General features: G+C 31.5%; 1 protein-coding gene across 2 annotated transcripts in view; it reads right to left on the reverse strand.

The window, feature by feature from the left end:
- wge (BAH domain and coiled-coil containing protein winged eye) overlaps positions 1 to 25,307 on the reverse strand; it is a 208,323-nt gene that overhangs the window by 86,631 nt on the left and 96,385 nt on the right. For both annotated transcript variants that reach the window (XM_076419055.1, XM_076419054.1), the window contains exon 3: positions 107 to 253. In XM_076419055.1, coding sequence (XP_076275170.1) covers positions 107 to 253 — 147 coding nt within the window. The remainder of the gene's footprint in view (positions 1 to 106; positions 254 to 25,307) is intronic.

Here is a 25,307-nt window from a genome sequence, read left to right on the forward strand (position 1 = left end):
AAACGAAGTCATGCCAATTAGAGATGAACAAAAAAACGCAAAAGAATCGACTAGTTTCGATTTTATGAATGAATCGTTCGAATGGTTGTTTTAGAACGCTTATTACCTTTGTGAGCGGCGTGAAAGGTATTCCCTGATGATTGCTGGATATGTCCGGAGGCGAAACGTCCGATGGTGCTTGCGTGCGAGTAAAGCGCGCTCCCAAACGTCGGCCCGCCGGGGAAAAGCGAGTACACGCCATATTTGCTCAGACCTGTAATCAACAAGAGGATGATAAATAAAAGATGTACTCAACGGACATTACAAGATTTTACTAACTTTTACCAACGTTAACTAACGCGGTCTAGGGAACTAATTTGTCCGCTTAATTTTTTAAGAATTCAGTAACCATTTTACGTCGCTTGCTTGATGGCAAACTCCCATTAAACGGTTTAGTTTAATTTGGTAAAAGTTGTTTCTTTAAAATATGTTTTAACAGACTAAAATCAAATATAAATCTCGCTGTGTGTAACATTTATAAACAATAATTTTATTCATCAAAGCATCCATTGGTATTTTAAGCGGATTAAATTTTAATAAGATTAAAATATCAGTTATTCTGTTTCCGATAAGGTTATGGCTTAAGAAACTATGTTATCTATGTTCTAAAAAGAAACTAAATTTAAAATACAATTTAGTTTTCCTAGTTTAATAATTTGGATAGCAAAAGTTATCTTATTAAAATAAATACGCTTTAATAAATGCTGATAATATAGATTTTATTACATTATAATCTATATATTCTATATATTAATTTATAGGGGACCGAAAACCTTCCTAAACGGTTAAATGTTTCTTAAAAATGTTGGACACAGTTAAATTTCATGTATATAAAAAGCTAAAAATTATACAAAATTTATATTACAAAAAGCGTTTATTTTTTCTCATTAATTTTCTGAAATACTTTTTTACTAACATCTAGGTAGTTTTTTATTATATTTTAAAGTTTCCCTTTTACCAACTAGGGTCAGAACATCGATAAAATATCGATATATCGATATTTTTGTTAGCCAATATTTTTAAATACTTTAAAAACAGTTTAATTATTTTTAATAAACCTTTAAAATTGGTACTTGATATTAAAAGTCTGATGCATTTTTAGCATTTAAATTAAAGGATTATTAAAAATATGAGTACTTTTTAAATTGTTAGAATATTGATATGTTTTTGGATCGATATAGCAATATTTTTATTTTTTCTTAAAAATATTGATATATCTTTTATAAAATATCGATACTTTTCCTGCTGATTGCAAAAAAAATTATATTTCGATATATCGCATTAATCCTGACGACTGGCGAATGATCAAGTAAAATATCCCAGATCTATCCCAGAAGATATCTGGTCTACCCAGCCTGGTTACTGGTGTGACTGGGACAGTTAATCTTTACCGGATTTTGCACCCTTGCCTTTTGGATAGACAATTATAAACAATTAAAAATATAAATTTACTACCTCTACCACTGCGCTAGATAGTGTTAATATGAATTTGTTTTATACGTCATCAAAGTTTGATAGTTCAAAATATAAATCTCAAATATCCCTATAAATTAGTGAATGAAATAATACTAATATTTTTAAAATGTTAAATCAGTGGATAATGAAATATGTTTTTAAAAATATTTGATACCGATTACGTTTTGTTTTTTATAATTTTATAATATCGGGCATTTTGTAAGAAGCTAAGTAAGAAGCATTTTATATCGTCATCCTAAAATATTATCTAATCCTTGTTTCAATTATTTCTTCTTGCTTTCTTGTACCAGTTACAGTAAAATAACTTGTGGTGATGACAATGAAATTTATAACTAACTAGCAAAGATTTAAAATTCCATAACTATTAGATGCTTGCCACCACATATGTTCTTAATGAACTGTTGTACTGGTGAGAAACTGAAATAATAAGGAAACATTAGCCAAATGGAGTAAAAGTGTAAAAAAATGATGTTTTAGTATAAGATTGATTGTTTTTTTTTTAACTTGGACTTAACTGGAATTACTCATATTAAGATAATTTTGATCCCACGTATATATTTGATTTGTAATAACTAAATCACAGGTTAATTGAAAGGTCTGCGGCCTAAAGCATAGATGGAGCTACTAGAATTAAATCCATAAGTTTTTTAGTTAGACCTAACCTTCAATGCGTGTATAAATTTGACAGCTGTCGGATCATTAGTTTGCGAATTATAGCATTTTGAGTGAAGCAACTTTTGTTACTGTGAAAAAATATTGGTTTTGAAGGGAAAAAATACAGTTGAAGCAAAAACTTGATTTGATGCCGAGTTTGGTATGCTAAGATTAGACGTGGTGAAATGAGCGCCGAAGACGGTGAACGCAGTGGACGCCCAAAAGAGGCTGTTACCGACGAAAACATTAAAAAAATCCACAAAATAATTTTGAATGACCATAAATCGAAATTGAATGAAATAGCAGGCACTCTAAAGATATCAACTGAACGTGTACATCAGATCATTCACGAAAATTTGGGTATGAGAAAGCTCAGTGCAAAGTGGGTGCCGCGTGAGCTCACTTTTGACCAAAAACAACGACGAATTGATGATTCGGAGTAGTATTTGAAGATGGTAAAGCGTAATAAACCCGAGTTTTTGCATCGATATGTGACAATGGATGAAACATGGCTCCATCATTTCACTACGAAGTTAAATCGACAGTCATCCGAGTGGACTGCACACGATAATACGCTCTAAAGCGTGGGAAAACGCAACAGTCGGCTGGCAAGGTTATAGCGTCTACATTTTGTTCTGCTTTACCAAGAAAATGCACCATGTCAAAAATGAATGAATTGGGCTGGGAATAATTGCTTCCTCATCCACCCTATTCTCCAAATCTGGCCCACGGCGACTATTTCCAGTTCTCAGACCTCAAAAGAATGCTCGCTGGGAAGAAATTTTCGTCGAATGAAGAGGCAATCAACGAAACTGAGGCCTATTTTGAAGCAAAGGACAAATCGTACTACAAAAATGGTATTGAAATTTGAAGGGTCGCTATAATCAGTATATCACCCTTGAAGGGTATTATGTTGAATAAAAAAAAACTAATTTTGCCAAAAAACTGTGTTTTACTATGGTAGGCCGGAGTTTTTTAAACTGACCTTTTAATATTATTTTACCCTTTAATATTATTTCTAAATATTTCAGTTTCTCATTACACCGGCATTTGCGATAACAATAAATAGGTTTTAAAAGCAAATATTCCAATAAATTGGAAGCATGGTTAGGAATATTGAAACAGCTAGTCGTTATATTTCGTCAATTCTATGTACTAGTTAGTAAGCTTCGATTATTTGATGGTTTGAGACTTTAAATGTCTAAAGATAATTGTTAAGTATTACGGGATTACATTGTAAAGTATTCGTAGTTCAAAAAAAAAACATTAATTTTTAATTACTGTTTGATCCGATAAAAACAAGAACTGAATAAGAACTGAAAATGGTGCTTGTTCAGTAGTTTTATTAAATTTTTAACTTGATAGGTATTACAAGGAATTAGGGCCAACAGCACTAACTAATTACGAATCGGTACAAGCTTATATATAAGCCAATAACCTGCTTATATATAGGCTAACCTAAGGTAAACATAATTAACTTAGTTAATTACAATGTAATATTGAATATTGAAGAAAAGGGCGGCTAAAGATTATCGAATGTTGTGTGAAGCTTATGGAAACCAAACTCCATCGATTTGAACGTGTGAATACTGGTGTAGGAACGTTCGTCGGGTCGGTCAGTCGGTCGAAATGTGTGGCTGCCGCTGCGATTATTTGTCAGAACACTTACTACTGTTTTGGGAAGGAATTCGCACGGGAACTGAAAACACTGGTTTAATAATCACTTGTTTATTTCGATATTGAGTGATACATGTGGTCGACGGGAGAATTGACAGGATATTAGGTTAGGTAGAGGAAGTACGGTAGCGCTGTGGAAGTGGTACTATTACAGGGGGATGGAGAAAAGAGAAGAGAGCGAGACATCGTCGTGATGGTCTTTTATACCTTGGAACTGCATGGTACCAATCCACCGGCGTTGCCAACCTTTGTACTTGTTGATGTATTCGTGGTGGCCTAAAGGGTCGTTGCGATCGCCACACTGGTTTCGAGATTTTTAAAGTTTCGTTTTTGAAACCGAAGTCAAGAATCGTTCTGAACAACCAACCTTGGATCGAGCACTGCGTGAAAAACAGCCGGAATACGAATAAAGATACAACAATTTGATTCATCAGCATAATAACACTCGACCGCATGTTGCAAAATCAATGAAAACACACTTGGAAACATTATAATGCGAAGTGCTACCCCACCTGCCATATTCTCCAGACCTTGCTCCTGATTACTACTTGTTCCGGTAGGTCAGTCGTGACCTGACTGATCAGCGCTTCATTATATATAAACATACCAAAAGATGGGTGGATAAGAAGGATGGGGGCGATTCGTAGATAGCCTCAAAACATAGAATCCGTAAATTATTTGAAAAATGCGAAAAAAAGCGGCTATCGATAAACAATATTTTGTATAAAGTACAATGTTCCGACTTTTCAATATAAAGCTTTACATTTAAAAAATCCCGTAAAACTAATTTATAGATCTAATAATGGTGAACGTTTCTGTTCATCCTGAACTTTTTTTTTGTAGAATATGAACTTTTGTTAGAATATGTTTTTATAACTATTACTTTTGAAAGAACTAACACTAGCAACTCCTTTTCTATCTGTCAAAATTTCAACCAATCCATATGATCCCGATGAAAACAAATCATAGATTATAATATTAGATGAATAATTTAAGGATTTTTATATAGGCTCTGACTCTCACAAATATAGCAAAAAGTTGCTGACTACCATACCTCAAAATTACTTCATCGTATTTCTACTTCTACCTACTTCCACTACGCTAAATCCTCTGCCTGACAAACCACCAGAATAAGTTGGATCTTACAGGCCTATTTCGCTGCCACCTGCGATATCCAAATTATTCGAGAAACTGCTGTTAAAACCCGTTCAACCACTTATAGAAATAACAGATTTCCAGTTTGGATTTCGGAATCAACATTCGGCAATAGACCAAGTGCACATAGTTGCAGCGGTTGATGAAAAGGCATTCGAAGAAAAGAATTACTGCCCTGCAATATTCCTGGATGTCTCACAAGCTTTTGACCGGGTATGGCATTTGGGATTAATCTACAAAATTAGCAAATTCCTACCGCGGAATTACTGTCGACTGCTGGAATCATAATTATTCGAAAGAAAATTTAGAGTATTGCACGAAGCGGCATTCTCAACACTTAAACCTATTTTGCCAGGAGTTCCACAAGGTAGTATCTTGGGACCATTTTTATATGTGCTCGATACTTCTGATATCCAAACAACAAAAGAAACAATACTTGGAACATTAGCTGATGACACAGTTATAATAGCAAAAGATCCTATCTCTTCTAAGGCTATAGAAAAAGTAGCGGTCAACAAGATCTACAAATGGACTAGACACTGGAAAATACAGCTTAATAGCTCCAAATCTGTCCATATTAATTTTGCGTTGCGACGAATTGACAAAAACTTAATTATATCACTTGACGGATGCCAGATTCCTCAAGCAGAATCAGCGAAATATCTCGGAATATATCTCGATGGTATGTTAAACTGCAAACATGATGTCAGATAAAAAGCAGATCAGATTAGACGCACAGTCAAGCAACTGTACTGGTTAGTCGGAAGATACTCTCAACTTGATGTAAAATCAAATCAAATCAATCAAATCTATCACTCAATCATAAAGCCTGGACCTATGGTGTGTAAATATGGAGTTGTAGTAAAACATTAAACCAACAAGTAATCCAACGCACTCAAAACAGTTCTACGATTAATTACCAATGCTTATCGCTTCGTAACCAGCGAAGAGCAGCACTGTGACCTCGGAATGGTGGATACATGAAGTGATCGAAAATTTCATGAAAACATGAAATAAGGTCGCTAAATCGCAGCAACGTGGAAGCAATACAGCTACTGGAACACAAGCAGAAAATCAGAAGATTGAAGCGAACCAAACCATACGAACTAGTTTAGTGTATAAGTGTATTTTTAAATTTAGCTTAAGTCGATTAATTTTATTCTAATTTGGGAAATACATATTAATGCCTTATTCACGCCTTGCTTGTATATTAATATAAGTATAACAGAATAGTAGTAATAAATTAATTTATAAATTAAGATTGTACTAAGCATATCGAAAGTAAGATGTAATTAATTAAAAAAAAATGTATTTATAAACCTTAGAAATGAGATAAATATGTAGAGAACAGATATTACGCCACATGTTTTAGTGCTAAAATTAGTTCTCCAGATTGATTGAAAAAATTTGTAAATGTATAATAAATTATATAACATGACATGACCTATTGCTAACTGCTAGTTTCGAACTACGGATCGGAGCCAATCAACACGCTGTGGGGTACCAATTGTTAGAATTTTACGTAAGTAACCAGAGATCAACATCAAATAATTATTCTTTACCAACAATACTTTTGAAGTTTTAATTCGCTAGGTGGATTTCTTTGTTATTTTAGTAATTTAACATTTTATATCTAGCAATACGAAAATATATGTTCTTATATATAATATATAGTTATCATGTAGTATAGGAAAACAACAGGAAAAATTATCTATATATTTAATAAACAATTCATAAATAAACATCCACAACCAAATATTTATTGTTATTGTTCAATGAAAACAAAAGCTTTGTGTCGCGTGAGTCATACATTGGTACGACCGCAACTATTGGACTGGCTGATAAGATCTCATCATAATTGGTGTGTTTATTGTTATCGTTCATGCAATATATTGCAGCAGCTGTTTGATCTATTAATACTTTAAACACGTTGATAAAAGCGAATCTCTTATCACTAATTGCTTTTGGAGATATTTTTTGCTTGGTTAGCTTTATTGTTTTATCTCGTTTAAATGTTTTAACACTGACCTCGCTCTCGGAAATTTAGAATTGCGGTAATGAGGTTTTTAGTTGAAAGTTCAGATTTATACAGTTTACGAGCACTGGATTTTATGAAATATGAATTTTATGAATATGGAATTCTGTGAAAATACCGTAGTGTTGTTACGACAACAGGATTGTTAGGGGTCCAAAGAGCACGGACGCTACGAAAAGTATGGCTAAAAGTGCTCTACTGAGTATTAAGTTGATAATGATAACATTTCTCCATAGGTTCAACCAAACTCCGATAATATGAAAAATACTAGCATATATTAATATTTATTATTGACTCAGAATTTTGTTATGTGTTACTTTTTAGTGTCTTTTGTTAAATTTATAGTAGAATTTGTCTATTCATTAATGAAAAAAAATTTATGTGCAGCATACGTAAATATAAAATTTATTATCATTTATAATTTAGTTGCTGATAAAGACATAAAGTAACATAAACCACCTAACAGGTCAATTGAAAAGTCCTCGGCCTACCATAGTAAAACACATTTTTTTGACAAAATTAGTATTTTTTTACTCAACATAATTCCCTTCAAGGGTGATACACTGATTATAGCGACCCTCCAACTTTTCGATACAATGTTTGTAGCACGATTTGTCCTTTGCTTCAAAACTGGCCTCAGTTTCGGCGATCACCTCTTCATTCGACGAAAACGTCTTTCCAACGAGCATTTTTTTGATATCTGAGAATAAAAAATAGTCTCTGGGGGTCAGATCTGAAGAATACGATGGATGAAGAAGCAATTCGAAGCTCAATTCATGAATTTTTGCCATTGTTTTCACTGACTTGTGACACGATGCATTGTCTTGGTGAAGTAGCACTTTCTTTTTCTTCAAATGCGGCAGTTTATCGGCAATTTCGTCCTTCAAACGGTCCAATAGTGCTATGTAGTAGTCGCTGTTGATGGTCCTTCCTTTTCAAGGTAGTCAATGAAAATTATTCCATACGCATCCCAAAATACAGATGCTATACATGTTTCATCCATTGTCATATATGGACGCAAAAACTCGGGTATATTACGCTTGATCATCTTCAAACACTGCTGCAAATCATCAACTCGTCGTTGTTTTTGATCAAAAGTGAGTTCCCGCGGCACCCACTTTGCACAGAGCTTCTTTGTACTCAAATATTCGTGAATGATATGATGTACATATTCAATTGATATCTTTAGAGTGTCTGCTATTTCATTATATTTCAATTTACGGTCATTCAAAATCATTTTGTTGATTTTTTAAATGTTTTCGTCGCTAACAACCTCTTTTGCATCTTTTCTTAGCATAACAATCCCTGATGGTTGATTTTCCTGGGGCAGTGTCCAGTACACATTTTTTTTCATATTCTTGTCAAGTATACTAGTACTAGGTGACACTACTGACACTCCAAACGGTGTTAAATAACTAGTTACATTTTACATTACCTGATATTAAGTACATTTTACTTAGTTTTTAAAATTAATTTTCTACCAATAATATATAGTATACTAACAGATACTTACTAGGATTAATACATATTCATGAACTATCACTAGCCTCACTACTAATTTTTGCATTTCTTCGATTACCAAAAAAAGTAATATTTTGTTTTTTTCTGAATTTCATCAAATTCTCACAAACTCATATAACAAATTAACAAGCACTTGAAATCTTGTAGATCATGTAAATTTCATGTTCATAATATCTTTGGACCAAATCTGATCACTTCCTAACATAAAAAGATCGTTCAGCGCTTTTAAATTCAACGATTCAAGTCAAATAGATACCTGTTTTGATGACTTTCCAAAATGTAACAATTTACATGTATTATTATTATTCCTTCCAAAATGTGACAATTTAGATGTATTATTATTATGAAATATATATAACCAAATAAAAAATAATAAAAAAATCAATATATTGTTTTTGAATATATTTTCTACGAAATAATTGAACGACAGCCGTGATATAATTTATTAAGCGAATTATAGACATTAAAATCACAATTCTCCTAACTCGTTCAAAATAACTCGATTTCAATTTCTCTATAAAATAATTAAAAAAATTGTTCACATTATACCCAGAACTTATATTGTATGCATATTTTCCGGTTTCTAATTGATTGCAAAAAAGCACGCGGTTAAACATACTTTTTCTATAATTAACAGATTAATATACGGACAAAATACATATTTTAAATAAAACTGTTACTGGTATAATTGACGATAATTTTCTCCATTTATCATTAATTGGCAACAAGAAATTTCTCGCAATTTTTATGGAAATATAATTGGCGACATGTGAACTAATTGCATGCTATACTATTTTCCTTCGTACAAATTAACTTTTATGCAACGGAGGATAGAACATGCGTCACATCTAATGGGCTTGCATCAGTCTAAATATTGTACTCGTTTCTAATATTTTTAAGGTAAATATGAGCAATTTATTCTGTAAATATAGAAAAAAAGGTAATAAGATACTTAAATTAAATTTTAGAGTCACTTTTTAACAAGTAGCGTTTATCAGGAAACAATATATAGTCTATCCAAAGTTTTTTTGTACATACGTCATTATGATGTTTAATGTATTGACTGTTGCAATTTGTAAATTCGTTTTAGAATCACACAATATTTTCCCTCTTATTTTATTCTAATTAAAAAGAGATACAATGCTGACTGATAAATTCGAACGTGTAACCGAACTGGCTTGTCAAAGTCGTCCGGTTATCAAACGTATGCAACATTCTTCAAAAGAATAGTGATAAGAGGTTATAAACTGGAAAAGCTTTTCAATTTATGTATTTAGATGAGACATGGATATTTAAGAATGGGACCAATCTACCCAACGGTCACTCATGGCAAGATGATAATAAAAATAGAGTTATGACAACAAAAGTTGATGGAAAAAGGTAAATGTTGGAATAACAATTGATTAGATTTTATTAGTGATGACATTTATTAATAATTCATTGCAGACTTAATGCTGGTAACAGGAATAGTTAACAACTCAAGAAGTAGAATAGAAGAAGAAATCGACAAATGTTGGAATTGTGAACAAATATTAGATAGATTGGAAATTGGCACCTTAGGAAAGCTGTGGAAAATCATATTGTAGAGTATAAAAGATTTATGTGCACAGATATGTGTGTAATTGTACAGAAAATACATGTATTAACAGAACAAATAAAAGAGAAATACAATGATATCAAAATAACTTTAGAAGGAAACGCCGTACCGAATCACACAAGAACTAAGCGTACAAGGTAAATAAAGACTCTCTAATGAAAGTAAAATATATTACTTGGATATAAAATTGTTAATTGGGTAGATTAAGCCTCCGGGGGATACAATTACACACGTTCCTATAACTTAACTCATAGGTGATATGGAAAAGAGCTTTATGTAAATATAATCAAACACAACTCTAACCTACAAACTATTACAATTGTGTACTTAATTGTAGTTTTAAGTCCTTTGGTAATATGTGAATTAGATTTACTATAAGATTAAAATATATTATATTTGATACCAGTATTTTTGTTTAATTATTTTTTTTTAGATTGGAATTTGGTTGTATCAGAGCCAAACAGAACTAAAAGTCAGAGTTGATACGGCAACAGTGCGACATTTTGACGTTACAAATTTAGATGACGAATGTACAAAATGACTTTGGATAGGCTATAGTTTAATACAGGCGTTGAACCATGGTACTCAATATTAAGTCCGCCAACTGACGAGTGAACAACTTTAGGGTCCATCCTAGAAGTCAGATCTTCGACAAGGTTAGAATCGAATTGGACCAAACGTTTACAATAAATATCAGAGTTGATTATTTTACCAGTTTTAAGGTAACCCATTGATAAAATATTTTTGTTAATCCAAGAAAAAAAAACTGACTTTAAGAATTTCCTGGATAACTTGTGAACAGAAGTCCTGATTCATACAGGTCTTTAGACTCTTGTTATGATTCAGTGCCTAAGCTTCCACAATACCTATGAAATCCTTTTAAAAGTCGTAAACATTTTCAAATTCAATTTAATTCATAACCATGGTACACTTTGGTTATTCTTTTATGAAATAGTGATTTTTTAATTTTACTCTTCTACAACTGATGTCTAATGTATCAACCTATTATCTCACAATATAAACAACAATATAAAAAGAATTAAGTTTAGCAGATTTGTCAGAATAACCAATTGATTTATATTTGAGAATATAACGGAATATTGCTTTTTTATATATGATACTATATGAAATGAATTGCCTATGGGAGTGATGGGAGATCCAACTACCTTGAAGTAAGTTGAGATAGTTCTGAGAGTTTGTAAATGATGTGAATAGCTTTTTGAATTACGCTATATTCATTACATTATAATAAATCAAAATATATGGTTTATTTTAGGAACAAAGTTGTTAGGAATCTTTTTAGGGTAAACTAGTCCTTCAGTATCATTTCGAAGACTGAAGCACAGAATTCAACAATTCAGAAATATTAATGCACATTAAGAATTCTCATCCTCCTCTAGAAGAATTAGAGACATATTATGTCAAGTTCACTGATCATTTAAAAGTTGGCTTAAAGAAAATGGTGTTACAATTCCTTTTATTATTAATTTGTCACACCTGTCCTCTATACTGATGTCAAACTTTATGATTATGGATGGTTACGTTTAGTTTATTTTTCATTTTTCAAAACCATTTTATCTAGTAGTGCAATTAACTTCTATTAGCAGAAACAAACAATAGTATCAATTAAGTTTACTATTTAATTATTCAACCAACTAGTTTTTAAGTTAGTGTAAAAACAAATTATAGGTTAGTCGGCAACGACTAGTAACAATGCTTAGTAAAAGAAAGTTAATATCAGATCAGATATTTTTGCAATGAATAAAAAGCCGAATAAAGAGTTTGTGTTGAATTTGTGTTAAAAAGATTGCAAACGTCTCACGGTGAATCGACTTTACCAAAAATACGTGAATACCAGTTTTCAACTGAAGTTAACATCCTTATAGTGAAAGAAATGACAACAAAAAAGCCAATTCGTTCAAAAAAATCTATAACTTTTTCTTTACAACCACCGTATATTCCTGAATTAGTTCCATCCAACTTCTGACGAATACCTAAATTTAGAAAACCGCTTCGAGAAAATATCTTTGGAAAGGCAAATCATATTAGTCACTTGGTGACTGGTAAACCAGGAGGGGTAAGACCGAATGACATCAGGGAATGGTCTCTAACTTGGTTGCTCAGAAGTCATTAAACTGTAGATCTAGTCCAGATAAACCCTTGATAAAAAGGAGACTATAAAATTTTAAAAATAACTGACTACTTCTTGACCACAGTAATATTAAAACAGTCTCAGAGTGGAAACAATAAAAAATTTTTAAAGTAAACATAGTATACAAATAGGAATATGAGATTAATATTAAATAATCATAATAATATACTCAACAACACAAAAAAAGAAAAGAAACAGATGAATATCATCAGGGTTTTTTTTTGAAGGCTTTTGTGTGCGTTTTATAAAAGTTTTTTTTTTCGGTTTACTACTTCGTCTTGTAAATTCCTTAGGTCTTAACGCCACGGAAAGCATGACAGTCTGCTATCGGGTACGCTTTGTGCGTTTCGTAGAAAGGCCACTCACGTTCTACAGGCACCCGCATCGATTATTTAATGAAGATACACTGCAGTCAGACGATACGGTTTGTCTCTATCACCTAATTAGGGCCGTGTTTAAAACACACATAACTTATTGCGTAAATGGTTCGAATTGGCTAAATGTTATTGGTACTGTTCTGTTGAGAATGCTAAATGTTTTTGTAGAGGTAATTCTAAGAATAATTTTTAAATGTTTCTTTAATATTGTAATTCTTTATTATTATATTAAAACTTTCTCATTCAAGGTAATTTTTTTTTCGTTGTGGAATTTATGGGACAATAATAATAGTATATAGCTTAATTTGAATAATTTTTTTTGACACTTGAAATTATATTTAAAATAGAAATATTTTCATGGAATTTCGTAGTTTTAAAGAAGTCGAACGGAAAATATTAGCAACACCGAGCAAATCTGCGTATATTGTGCACAGTGTTGCCAACTTGTGGGGAATCTAATGTTGTTTGGGGATTTATTGGGAATTGACATGATGCGTGGAAAATCCAAGGATTTTGACATTTCATCGCAAATATAATATAAAATAGCCCGGGTCGGAACACTTCTACAAGAACTCCAAATACCAACATATTTATTTCAAAACAATTTTAGATTACTTATGAATATCGAACGATCCTCCATATTTCAATGTTCTCAGTATTTCAATCATATTCAATTTTTATACGATTATACAATTTTATCAATAACGGTATTCAACATTATGGAAATAAACTGACTGTTTTCAACAAAAAAAAACACATTTTCTAGCTTTAGAAAAAATATACATTGGACTAAAAGCTCGACAAAGTATGGAAAATCTTGAAAATGTACCTAGTAGAACATGCGAAGATATGGGCTTAAAAGTTTATTTTAAATTAATAGTTTATATTAAAAGTTCCGAGCCTAACATACAGATGACCCTAATTTTATTGCACTCACCAATTTTTCAGTTAGTACTAACCTGCAAAGAAAAGCTATTGAATTTTCATGATATTCTATGCATAAGTTTGTGAATTATTGCGCCAAGAGTAACACTTCTTTTCTTATTTAAAAAAAAATGGATCAGAAACAATTTCGTGTTTTAATTTTACACTGCTTCTTGATAGTGAAAATACCTTTCAAGTGAACTGGCTTGAAGAGTGTTATAAGGAGTCCATCCATCAGAAACAATAATAAAACGTCGGTTTGCTGACTTCAAACGTGGTCGTACACCGATAACGCAGAACGCAGTGGACGTCCAAATGAGGTGGCAACACAAGAAAACATAAAAATAACACAGAATCGTTTTGAATGATCGAAAAGTGATATTGCGTAAGTTAACATCGTAAAGATGTCAAAACAACGTATTGGTTTTATATTATATGAGCATTTGGCTATGAGAAAGCTCTATTCAAAGTGGGTGGCGCGTTTGCTTACTGTGAGTACAGCAACTGGTAGCATGCTGAACGCAGTAGACGTTTTGAGGCAAAATATAAATCTTTCTACAAAAGTGGTATTGAAATGTTAGAGGGGCGCTGGAGCGATTGTTTGGCTCATGATGCAGATGACGTTGATGAATATTAATTGATGAGTGTAATTTTGAACAAGAAAAACGTGTTTTTTTTGTCACGCCTGGGACTTTTTAGCCCATATGTTATTACATTAACGTAAGATATTACCAAACGATCTGATTTCAGCCATTCTTTGCATTCTGCAAATCCATCAGAAGCTCAAGAGCTACAAATTAAATCACTTGCGGTAGTGCTGAGGCGATTTCTAGCACTTCATAAATCAGTAACATTATCAAAATTAGATGACAAATGAGCTTGAATTTCAAGAAGGTAAAAGGTTTCGCTTTAAAAACGTTATGGGAGAAAAATTATTCCCAAACATAAAAATTGTGAAGTTCTTACTGCTGACATTATCGTTTTCGAACTCATCGGTGGAGTGAAAATTTCATTCCTTAAAATGAGACCTTAAAATTTAAAAAACAGAGAACCGCAATGGACTAATTACAGATAGGGAACAATATGGGAGAGCGCAACGTTATAATCATAGAGAAATAGTGATTTAATTTCATAGGAAATTTTGGCGAAATGTATCGCGACGTCCAACATGTAGATGTCGCTATCTTTAATATATTACTTGTTTTATTCGCTATGCTAAGATCCGCGACGGGATCTGATTGGTTCATTTTGTTCTATAATTTGTTTGTTTTGTACGCCATTTTCAATGTGCCCTACATAGAAAACAGTGTGGTTAGATTTTTATAACGTATATATTATTAAATAATTATGATATAAAATAATTATTTTATTTTATTAGTATATACAAGTGTTGTGTGCCCGGATGCACAGATAGTGAGGAAATGCATCATCGTTTTCCGTTAAAAAAATACCCGGCGATCTTTAAGAAATAAGTAGAAAACATTACAAATACTAAACTGGTTGGGGTCATGAAACAGATGAAACAGATTTATGATCGTTACCATGTCAGACATTTTTATGATAGATTTAAACTTTCTTTTAAGTACTTATGAACAATTTAGCGATGGCGAAAATAATAAGAGCCCAGAATATGTACAAATGGAAGTGGATTAAAATCAAAATGATATAGAAGGTAAATTGAAGGAGGCAGTCACAAATCTGTTCATAATTGTTACCATTAATTTCTAAACTGTGTTACTTTATTTGTGGTGCCTATTTCTATCGTTTCAGGCTCACTACCAAGGTGTTCGAAGCAAGTATCATCGACATTTGAACAAACTCCAGAAGGTAATGGTAAAGTTTATATTAATTCAGCCAGTATCCCCCTTTCTGCTCATTCTTACTTTTAATTACTTGACTCTATAACTTCAGTCCAAATATTCCTATAAAAACAAACAAAGTTTTAAGTTGTACCATAGTGTACATCTCAGGTTATTATGTAAAACCTTTGAAAAAAGAAATTAAGTGTGACATACAATTATGAATAAATCAGTAGACCCACATATTGGGTCTGATTCTATAGAGGCAAGACAATATATCATGCCCCAGACTCCAACAAAACTGTTTTATTGTACTGTCAGTAGGTCTTTGAGCTATGTCTTATTTTATTCAGCGATTTTGCCACGTCGATAATATAACAAAATTTTTATCAAATATTTAAAAAAAGTTAATTTAAAACCCTTCAATTGTACATTCCATAATGATCTTTTGGATAAAATATTAAAAGTACTAATAAGGTGTGCTATATACTTTTGAGTAAAACAAGTGAACGGAATATTAAGAGGGAAAGACTCAAAGTTTGCTTTCAGTATAAGAAAACAAAAAGACAGAACTCTGATAGATCCTATTAAATTAATGGCACTAAACAAATATGAAAAAGAAAAAAGACGGGAGAGATAATTTTGATTTGCAATGAACCAAAGTTTTACGGTTTTATATATATGTATATAATATTTATATTTTATAGATATATTTATTTTTGTATTATATTTATATTTTGTAGATAAATTTACATAGTATATTTATTGTTATAGATTATATTTATATTTATTTATTTTTAAATATTATATTTATATTTAATTTTATTTTATTTAATAAATTTATTTCAGAAAAAAATTGTTTTTTATTTAAATTTCATTGGTCAATTAAACATGACGTCAAGGCTGTCACGTGCCAAACATTACTAATGAGCCAATCAAATGTCTTCACACTAAAATATTTTTCTTACAGATGTCTATAACGGAGATGTAAATTGACAAATCAAATTACTTGAATGGCCCATTCTGGCGCCGTCTGGATGTTGGGCAAATCAAAACTTTGCTCCAGAGTCCCCTATTGAGTTCCATCTCTATTACTCAATGGTTATAATCCATAAATAATACACTTTGGAGAATTTGATAAATTGGCGTTGGCATCCCTGGTTATGCAGCCTCTCATAATATCATATTTTAAGATAGTAAGTGATAAACAATACATTCGGAACAGAATTTTATTCCAATTGGAACATCGAAAAATTGTTCTAAAGCACGGAGATCAATTAATAGTATTCTTGGTGCTAACATATTTTACTATTTTAATCCTTATAAACAATTGGAACGTAGCATATAACATAGTAACATAGTAAGTCCGCAAGTTTATTTCACAACAGCATTCGTGTATTATTTGAGAGATGTCATAGAGTTATAAAGAACAATGTACAATGTTTTCAACAACAACGACTCTATTTTTATACTTATTTTATAAATCTGCTGAAATATTTGTAAACATTAAATCACATACCCATGTTCAATAACACGGTTTTAATCTCAGTAGTTCTGATTTAAATAGTTTTTTCTATGGCCAATATTTACATCATTTACATACATATTTTTATTGCATTTAAAAGATACCTATTGAGAAAAATTAGTACAATTTCCATCTTTCTGTTAACATGGCGATACCTTGCCGAAAAAAGAATATTAGTTTTTTACTAGTTGGATTTAGCTGCAAATGATTTCAATACTTGACATAGCTCTCATTCACCCTGAGTTAAAATTGACACATCTTTTTCAAACTATAATAAAATATTTTTATAACATATTCGATATATTGTCAAGAATACAGACCAATCAGAACATGTCCATATAGAAGGTGCATTTAAAATAACTTACTATGATATTAATTATACTTTCTATAAACGAATGCTATAAAATATATAGTAAAATATAAACATGCCTAATTCATAGCTGCAGCAATATTACAGCATGATTTATAATTTGATGGATTATTTGGTATCGGAAATATCTTGTTTGATCAAATATGGTGTTATATCGGCATGAGAATCAAGATGATGGACTCGAAAGGAAACTGATAATTAAAGGATACTGTAGTTCGTAGTCTTATAGCTACTTAATAAAATTTCCATCAAAAAATTAAAATGTCCACAAAATTTATTTTATCCATTTTTTTTTTCATTTAAAAAATTTATTAATATATTTCCTTTCCTTTCCCAAAACCTTTGAAATGACTTACTGTGATTTAATAATTTATAATAATGAAGGAAGGATAATGAGTAATAAATAATGAATGAAAGCAATTGATATAATTGTAGACTGTAATGGAGCATCTATAGCTGTAAAGATGCACTGTTTGATCAAATATGGTATTATATCAGCATAATAATCAAGATGATCGTCAGGACTAAGGAAATTGTTAGTTAAAAGATATTTTGATTGATAATATTTCAATTATTTAACTAAATTTCCTGTAAAAGAAACAAAACGAAAAAATGTACCTTTATCCTATGGATTATTTCTTTTAGAAATTTATATTAATACATTACAATAATATTTCAACAACACAATAGGTACCTAAATCGATTAGAAAACCCGCAATACGTTTTCCTTAAACAAATATAATATGCCGGCATGTTGGCAATTAGCCAGCTAAAATAATGGAGAATGGATGGTGGATAACGGTGGTAAAACCGATGATGACAACTACAGCTATTTCCGAATATCATTTAAGCAACATCTGGCGGGCACTTAACGATTTTAAGCATAGGAACGTTTTTTTTTCTCTCTGTCATATGTGAAGATATAACACTTTTTATTGCTGTGAAATATATTAACTTTCAAAAATGAAAGATGTTTATTCTTTTAACTCATCTTTAAAAATCTTTACTTACGTGATTAACCACCATAAACACTAAACCCTAGAATTTCTTCATTTGTTTAATGTTTTACTGACTCATTAAATTGTTTTTTTTTTGTTATATTAATGTAGCATGTTTAAATTAAATAATAATAAATATAATAATATTAAAATATTAATGTATTATGTATGCATGTATACAATGAAAAATAAATTATTTATTAGTTGTACAAATCAGTTTCCTCTATTAACAGAAGAAGACGCCAACGGATAAGTAATGTAAAATTGGTTAAAAATCAAATTATTTTTTAATATGAGAACATTTGGCCGAGCATTGCATTATACATTAAAAATCATCGTGGTCCGGCGATTCGACTACTTTCGAAACTATTAAATAAAGTCGGCACAATCTACTCGCCTCAAGCCGAAACGCGAAAAGTCGATATTGCCAAATTTACAGGTAGGCTATTTTTTATAGATATTTTATTTTTGAAAAATAATATACTTAACAAAACTTTCTGACATTAACTTTTAGATTTTCTTTTGAAAAATAATAATAGACTAGATACGTTTTTTAGTATGTAGTACAATATGTAGTTCTTGCCTTTAGACTTGGCAACACTCCATGGTATTGCAAGCCAGACATTCCTCAAAAGAAATGGCGACGTACCGTATTGCTCTGAATAAATATTTTGCATTTATTTCTTTAACTATTAAAGTGTTTGATATGGCTTTTCATAAAGTTATATTTTGATGTTCCTTTTTTACTTAAAAAGAAGGCCTTTTAGTTTAACATTTGATCGTTTTAATAAGATAGGTTTAGTTTCAGTTGTTACAAATAGGATAAAGTAATTAATATGTCAAGTTTGTAATAAAACATACTTAGTAGCAAAAGAAAGAAACAGAGCCGATGACAAAAAGGATCATCTGCCTGTTAATGATTTTAGTATTCATACTTACTGAATTTCAGCAGCATCTTTGTCGGATCCATAATGCAGATGTTAAACAATCTAATCTTTATTATAAGAATTGGTAAGGCTTTGAAAGTTGGAAGGCACAGATAAAGACGATAAAAGATAAATAGATAAGGACGAAAAAGAAAAAAAATATCGCTTAAAGAATTTCTCTGGGAACAAGAAGTCAAAAATCTTAATATACGACTGTATAAGAAGTGATTGTTAAGGTAGTAATTTCCATAAAAGTATTGATGTGATTATTACCTTACGAATGAATTTTAGGTAGAGTACGATAAGGAAAGAAGAGTTATGGGCAAAAAATTAATTTGACTCTGTCTATATGAGTTTTATTTTGTTAAGAATGCTATAAGACTCAACATAATATAAGACTCATCATTGAATTTTGACAAGGTAGTACAGAATTATATATTTAAGCAATATCAATTAATATCCAGTTTATAGGTATTACAGAAGTGCAGGAAAATATTGCATACCATTAAACCTACAAAGGTAGTTATTTGGGAAAGTATTGTACTTGGTACAGCTGTATGATTGGTTGATAACGAAGAGTAATCTCTCAAAATGTCAAAGAACAGAAAAGCAGATCTAATAAAAAATGAAAGAAAATACTTGAAGTATATATATATACAAAATATTAACATCATTAAGTTTTTAGGTACTTGAGTCTTGATTTCATTTAATATGGTGGTGGTGTTTTAGTGGGTAAGCCCTTTTTCCATTAAATATATTAACCTTGCCTTTATTTAGAAAAATGTTCTATTTCAACTTTTGTACTGTAATTGGTGCGAGTGTAATTGTAAATAGTACGAGAAGTATAAAGGAATGTATTTACAAGGAAGTTGTTATAAAATTTTGTTTAAATTTAATACATTTGTTGTATTGTATATTCAAATATATGGTAATTTAGTAAATGTTTATGGCATAGTCCAGGTTCGTTGTTTTATATCTTTTAAAAATGTATCCCTTATTTTTTATCCCTTAAAAATGTTTTGTAAATTAACGTCATCATACTGTTTCTTAAAGGTTATTTCTACTATCTGTAAAACTTATGAACATTACCATTTAATTAAAAAAATAATACAGAGGATATTTTACGTGTTGAATACTAATACTATGTCGATATCGGAAGTTTTCTTTATAATTAAGACACAGAATCACCCATGACGTCCCAAGCAACACTGAGAATATTCAAATATTTCTAACAGTGGGAACGCACGCACCAACGCTGTATATTCAATCTACCGGACCACGATGATGTTTAAGGTATCCTGAGCATTGCTTTTGTTATTATTTTTTATCATAAATAATATTCACTATACAACATTAGGAGGTTTTCAATAGCAATATCCTTTAAACTGCAGAATGCTGGTTCTTGAAAATAAAAAAGTTAAACTTCATTCAAGCGTTTTTGGACTCTAACTCTCTTTTCTAACATCAATTTCTGTGTTGTCATGATTATTATAATAATACTGTTATTTAAATTTTATCAATGTTTATTACTTGACTAGTAAGGACATACCTTGGCGACAATTTGAACATATTTTGACCGTATGAATGAGCTTGGATATAATAACAGACTGATACTTTAACTAAGCGATATAATGTATATACGTGTTTGAAGCTATAGCACAGTCTGGTTCTGGATATCCATTATTATATACATATGAAAGAGGGTAGGCTGACTGAAAGGTAAATGAGCATATTAAAGCTACACAAAACCCATTCAACACGCTATCAAAGCAAGTAGGTCAGCGGAAAATACATATGGAGAAAAAAATATGTAATTCTTCGAAATAGAGCATATTTATAATTTATTTACAACTATATTATTAATGAAATAAATAATTAAAATCCACCATATTGTTTTGAAACTAGAACCAGGTGTGTGAGAAAGTTTTTGCAGTTTTTTTATTCAAAGTATTGGCCATTTAATTCTATACATATTGTTCACCTTTCAGGGAATTTATGGATGCCATCCCAAAAAAGCTGTTTGTCCTTTGAGCAAAAAGAAATTGACGAAGTGTTGCTCTGCAAGCGCATGCCCCATTGACGCAAAAAGTTGATAGTCGGAGAGGGCAACAAGTACTTTCAACGCTTCCTTGACTGATTTTGCTGTATGAGATGACGATGAGATGATGAGATTCTGAGCGTTTTGTATGGTTCAAATTGATCATTTGTTATCGGTAGCGATCACTATTAACTATTTCACCAGATCTCAACAGTTAGTAATACATCACGCCACTCTGGTCCCACCAAACACAGAACATTGTTTTGCGAGCAAAACGATTTGGCCTTGGAGCCGATCGGCCTTCTTTGTTAAATGATAAACATGCTTTTTGCGCTTAGTGTTTTCAAAATAACTCAAGTTTTCATCACCCGTCACTATTCGATGCAAAAATGACTTCACATTTCACAGACGACTTTTCGATTTTCCATTTGCCTGTCATTCAATTGATGTGGCAGCCATCTTCCTATTTTTTGGATTTTCTCCATTTCTCATAGTCGGTCGCTAATATTTTCTTGGTCCACATTTAGTGCTTCTGCCAATTCTTTTCGAGTTTGGGTTGTGTCTTTATCCAATAACCAAAACCTACCAGAACGTATTTTGTCTTGCGCATGTTTTCACAGGTTTTTAAAGTTAGAGTGATCACTGTAAGTTTCTACCAGCAAACAATGCCGCTGAGTTTTTTTTTTTTCAGGTAGGAAACTTGCCATATTCAAAGAGGTATAAATCTATGACGGTGTTATTTTCGCAAAATATAACATGTATAGCTTTGAAGCTTGATATTAGTAGAATAAAATGACATATGTGTCAAATTACAACATTGCATACTTACGCCTAGCGATATCTGCTGGTAAGCTGGTAATGATTTTCCGGTACACTTAACTTTAAATGTTTAATTGTTTTCTTTTAATTAACAAAGTATTTTTGATTAATAAAAGAGTTTATTTTCACTATATATATATATATATATATATATATATATATATATATATATATATATATATATATATATATATATATATATATATATATATATATATATATATATATATTAGTATTACATATACATTTAAAGCTCACAAAATACAATGTAACAAAAGTTTAATTCCAAAAAGTTATAACCTATAAGAAATTTTAATTAAGACATTCAATTTCAGATGGATGGAAGATTACGAACCATCTCGGCTTTAACGCAGTAACGATTTCGGGCAAAAAAAATTAACTAATGGACCCTAATTATGGTGGCTACGTTTATTTGTCGGCGATGTAATAATGTATTTGGAATTTCTCATAAAAATTGACGATTCTTGAAACGTAATGCAATATTGTCATGTCAGATGGCATAATACACCGCACTCAATCGTTAAGAGCCTTTGAACATACGCTGAGACCGATACAGACAACCGAAGGCCACACAGGAAGTGATTGCTTAATCTACAAAAGCGTTCGTTTTTTTTCTGTTTCATTTACAGTGAGCGGTAAAAGTTTTCGAATTTTTATTCGAAATTGTTTTAGGCGATATCATATTTTGATATCTCACGTATTTCGATATTCGTGTGTCGATTTTTATATACAGGATGTCCCAAAAAACTGCACGAAAGTTTAATTTATCCTAGCACAAAAGCTTTATACCTTACCAATCTACTTTTTGATACATCCGATTCGCCATGTATTTATATGGCATTATTTTAAGTTTCCACTTTATGCTAACTCATTTTATCGTGTTTTTAGAAATATTATAACTTATAAGAAATTTTAATTAAGACATTCAATTTCACATGGATGGAAGATTACGAACCATTTCGGCTTTAACGCAGTAACGATTTCGGGCAAAAAAAATTAACTAATGGACCCTAATTATGGTGGCTACGTTTTTTTTGCCGGCGATGTAATAATGTATTTGGAATTTCTCATAAAAATTAACGATTCTTGAAACGTAATGCAATATTGTCATTTCAGATGGCATAATACACCGCATTCAATCGTTAAGAGCCTTTGAACATACGCTGATGCCGATACAGACAACCGAAGGCCACACAGGAAGTGACTGCTTAATCTACAAAAGCGTTCGTTTTTTTTCTGTTTCATTTATAGTGAGAGGTAAAAGTTTTCGAATTTTTATTCGAAATTGTTTTAGGCGATATCATGTTTTGATATCTCACGGGTTTCGATATTCGTGTGTCGATTTTTATATACAGGATGTCCCAAAAAACTGCACGAAAGTTTAATTTATCCTAGCACAAAAGCACACATACCAATCTACTTTTTGATACATCTGATTCTCCATGTATTTATATGGCATTATTTTAAGTTTCCACTTTATGTTAACTCATTTTATCGTGTTTTTAGGATGTCAAACAAACGCAGTGTAATTTTGGAGGATGATTATTATTCTGGTGTAAAAAAGCGGGATTGTCAATGCTAGTTTATCAAATTCCCCGATAATTCAAGTTAAATTCCCCAAATTTTGAAAAAATTAAACAAGTCTCAACCGCTTAAATAATATTTATTTTTTATCTTTTCGTAATATGGAGTAAAGTGTAATGTTATGTTGATACTATCGCCCAATTTGTTAATATGTTGCCTTGTTGGCAAGCACCTAATAGTAATAATACTAAAATGTTATAAATATTCTTAAAATTATAAAATGCATACTGTTAAAATAGAAACTGGAATTGATCACTCACAAAACTTGTTTAATGTAATAATTCTTTTTCACACTAAGTTGGCACAACTATCCCTGTAACAACTGGCACCTGTCGTTTATTTTGTTTATAGTTCAACAACGTTATACATCAACTTCATCGAAAACGCTTACATATGAGTGTAAACAATATGCAAAAAGCAAATACGTCGAAAAAATTATGAGGCAATGCCATCATCTTAAAATATTATTACTGTGAAAGAATTAATAAACTCAGCAAACACAGTAATAGTTCGATGAGCCGCCTTATTAACCTGACATGGCTCCAGGTGAGATTTTTCTCTTCTTAAGATTGAAATTATCACTTCGAAGTGCCCACTTTCAGTCGATAAAACAGTTCAACTGAAAAGTCCCCGGCCTGACACATAGATGGCGCCAATAGAATTAAATCCATATGTTTTCTTAGTTTGCCCCAACCCTCAAAAGATGCGTGTATAAATTTGACACCTGTCGGATCATTAGTTTGTGAAGTATAGCATTCTGAGTCAAGCAACTTTTGTTATTGTGAAAAAAATGGATAAAAAAGTTGAAGCAAAAACTCCAGGAAAATCAACCACCAAGGATTGGTATTCTAAGTTTAAACGTGGTGAAATGAGCACCGAAGACGGTGAAAGCTTTGGACTCCCAAAAGAGGTTGTTACCGACGAAATCATTAAAAAATCCATAAAATGATTTTGAATGACCGTAAATTAAAACTGAATGAAATAGCAGACACTGTAAAGATATCAACTGAATGTGTACATCATATCACTCACGAATATTTGGGTATGAGAAAGCTCTATGCAAAGTGGGTGCCGCGCGAGCTCACTTTTGACCAAAAACAACGACGAGTTGATGATTCGAAGCAGTGTTTGAAGATGATAAAGCGTAATAAACCCGAGTTTTTGCATCGATATGACAATGGATGAAACATGGTTCCATCATTTCACTCCGAAGTCCAATCGGCAGTCATCCGAGTGAACTGCACACGATTAACCCGCTCCAAAGCGCGGTAAAACGCAACAGTCGGCTGACAAGGTTATGGCGTCTGTATTTTAGGATGCGCATGGAATAATTTTCATTGACTATAGTGAAAAGGGAAGGACCATCAACAGCGACTATTACATAGCGTTATTGGACTGTTTTAAGGACGAAATCGCCGAAAAACTGCCGCATTTGAAGAAAATGAAAGTGCTACTTCACCAAGACAACGCACCGTGTCAAAAATCCATGAATTGGGCTTCGAATTGCTTCCTCATCCACCGCCAGCGACTATTTCCTGTTCTCAGATCTCAAAATAATGCTCACTGGGAAGAAATTTTCGCCGAATGAAGAGGTGATCGACAAACTGGGGCCTATTTTGA

The sequence above is a fragment of the Rhynchophorus ferrugineus genome, unplaced genomic scaffold, assembly GCF_030347505.1.
Source record: "Rhynchophorus ferrugineus isolate W39M unplaced genomic scaffold, kcgeb_rfMv2 rfM1, whole genome shotgun sequence".
NCBI classification, from domain to species: Eukaryota; Metazoa; Arthropoda; class Insecta; order Coleoptera; family Curculionidae; genus Rhynchophorus; species Rhynchophorus ferrugineus.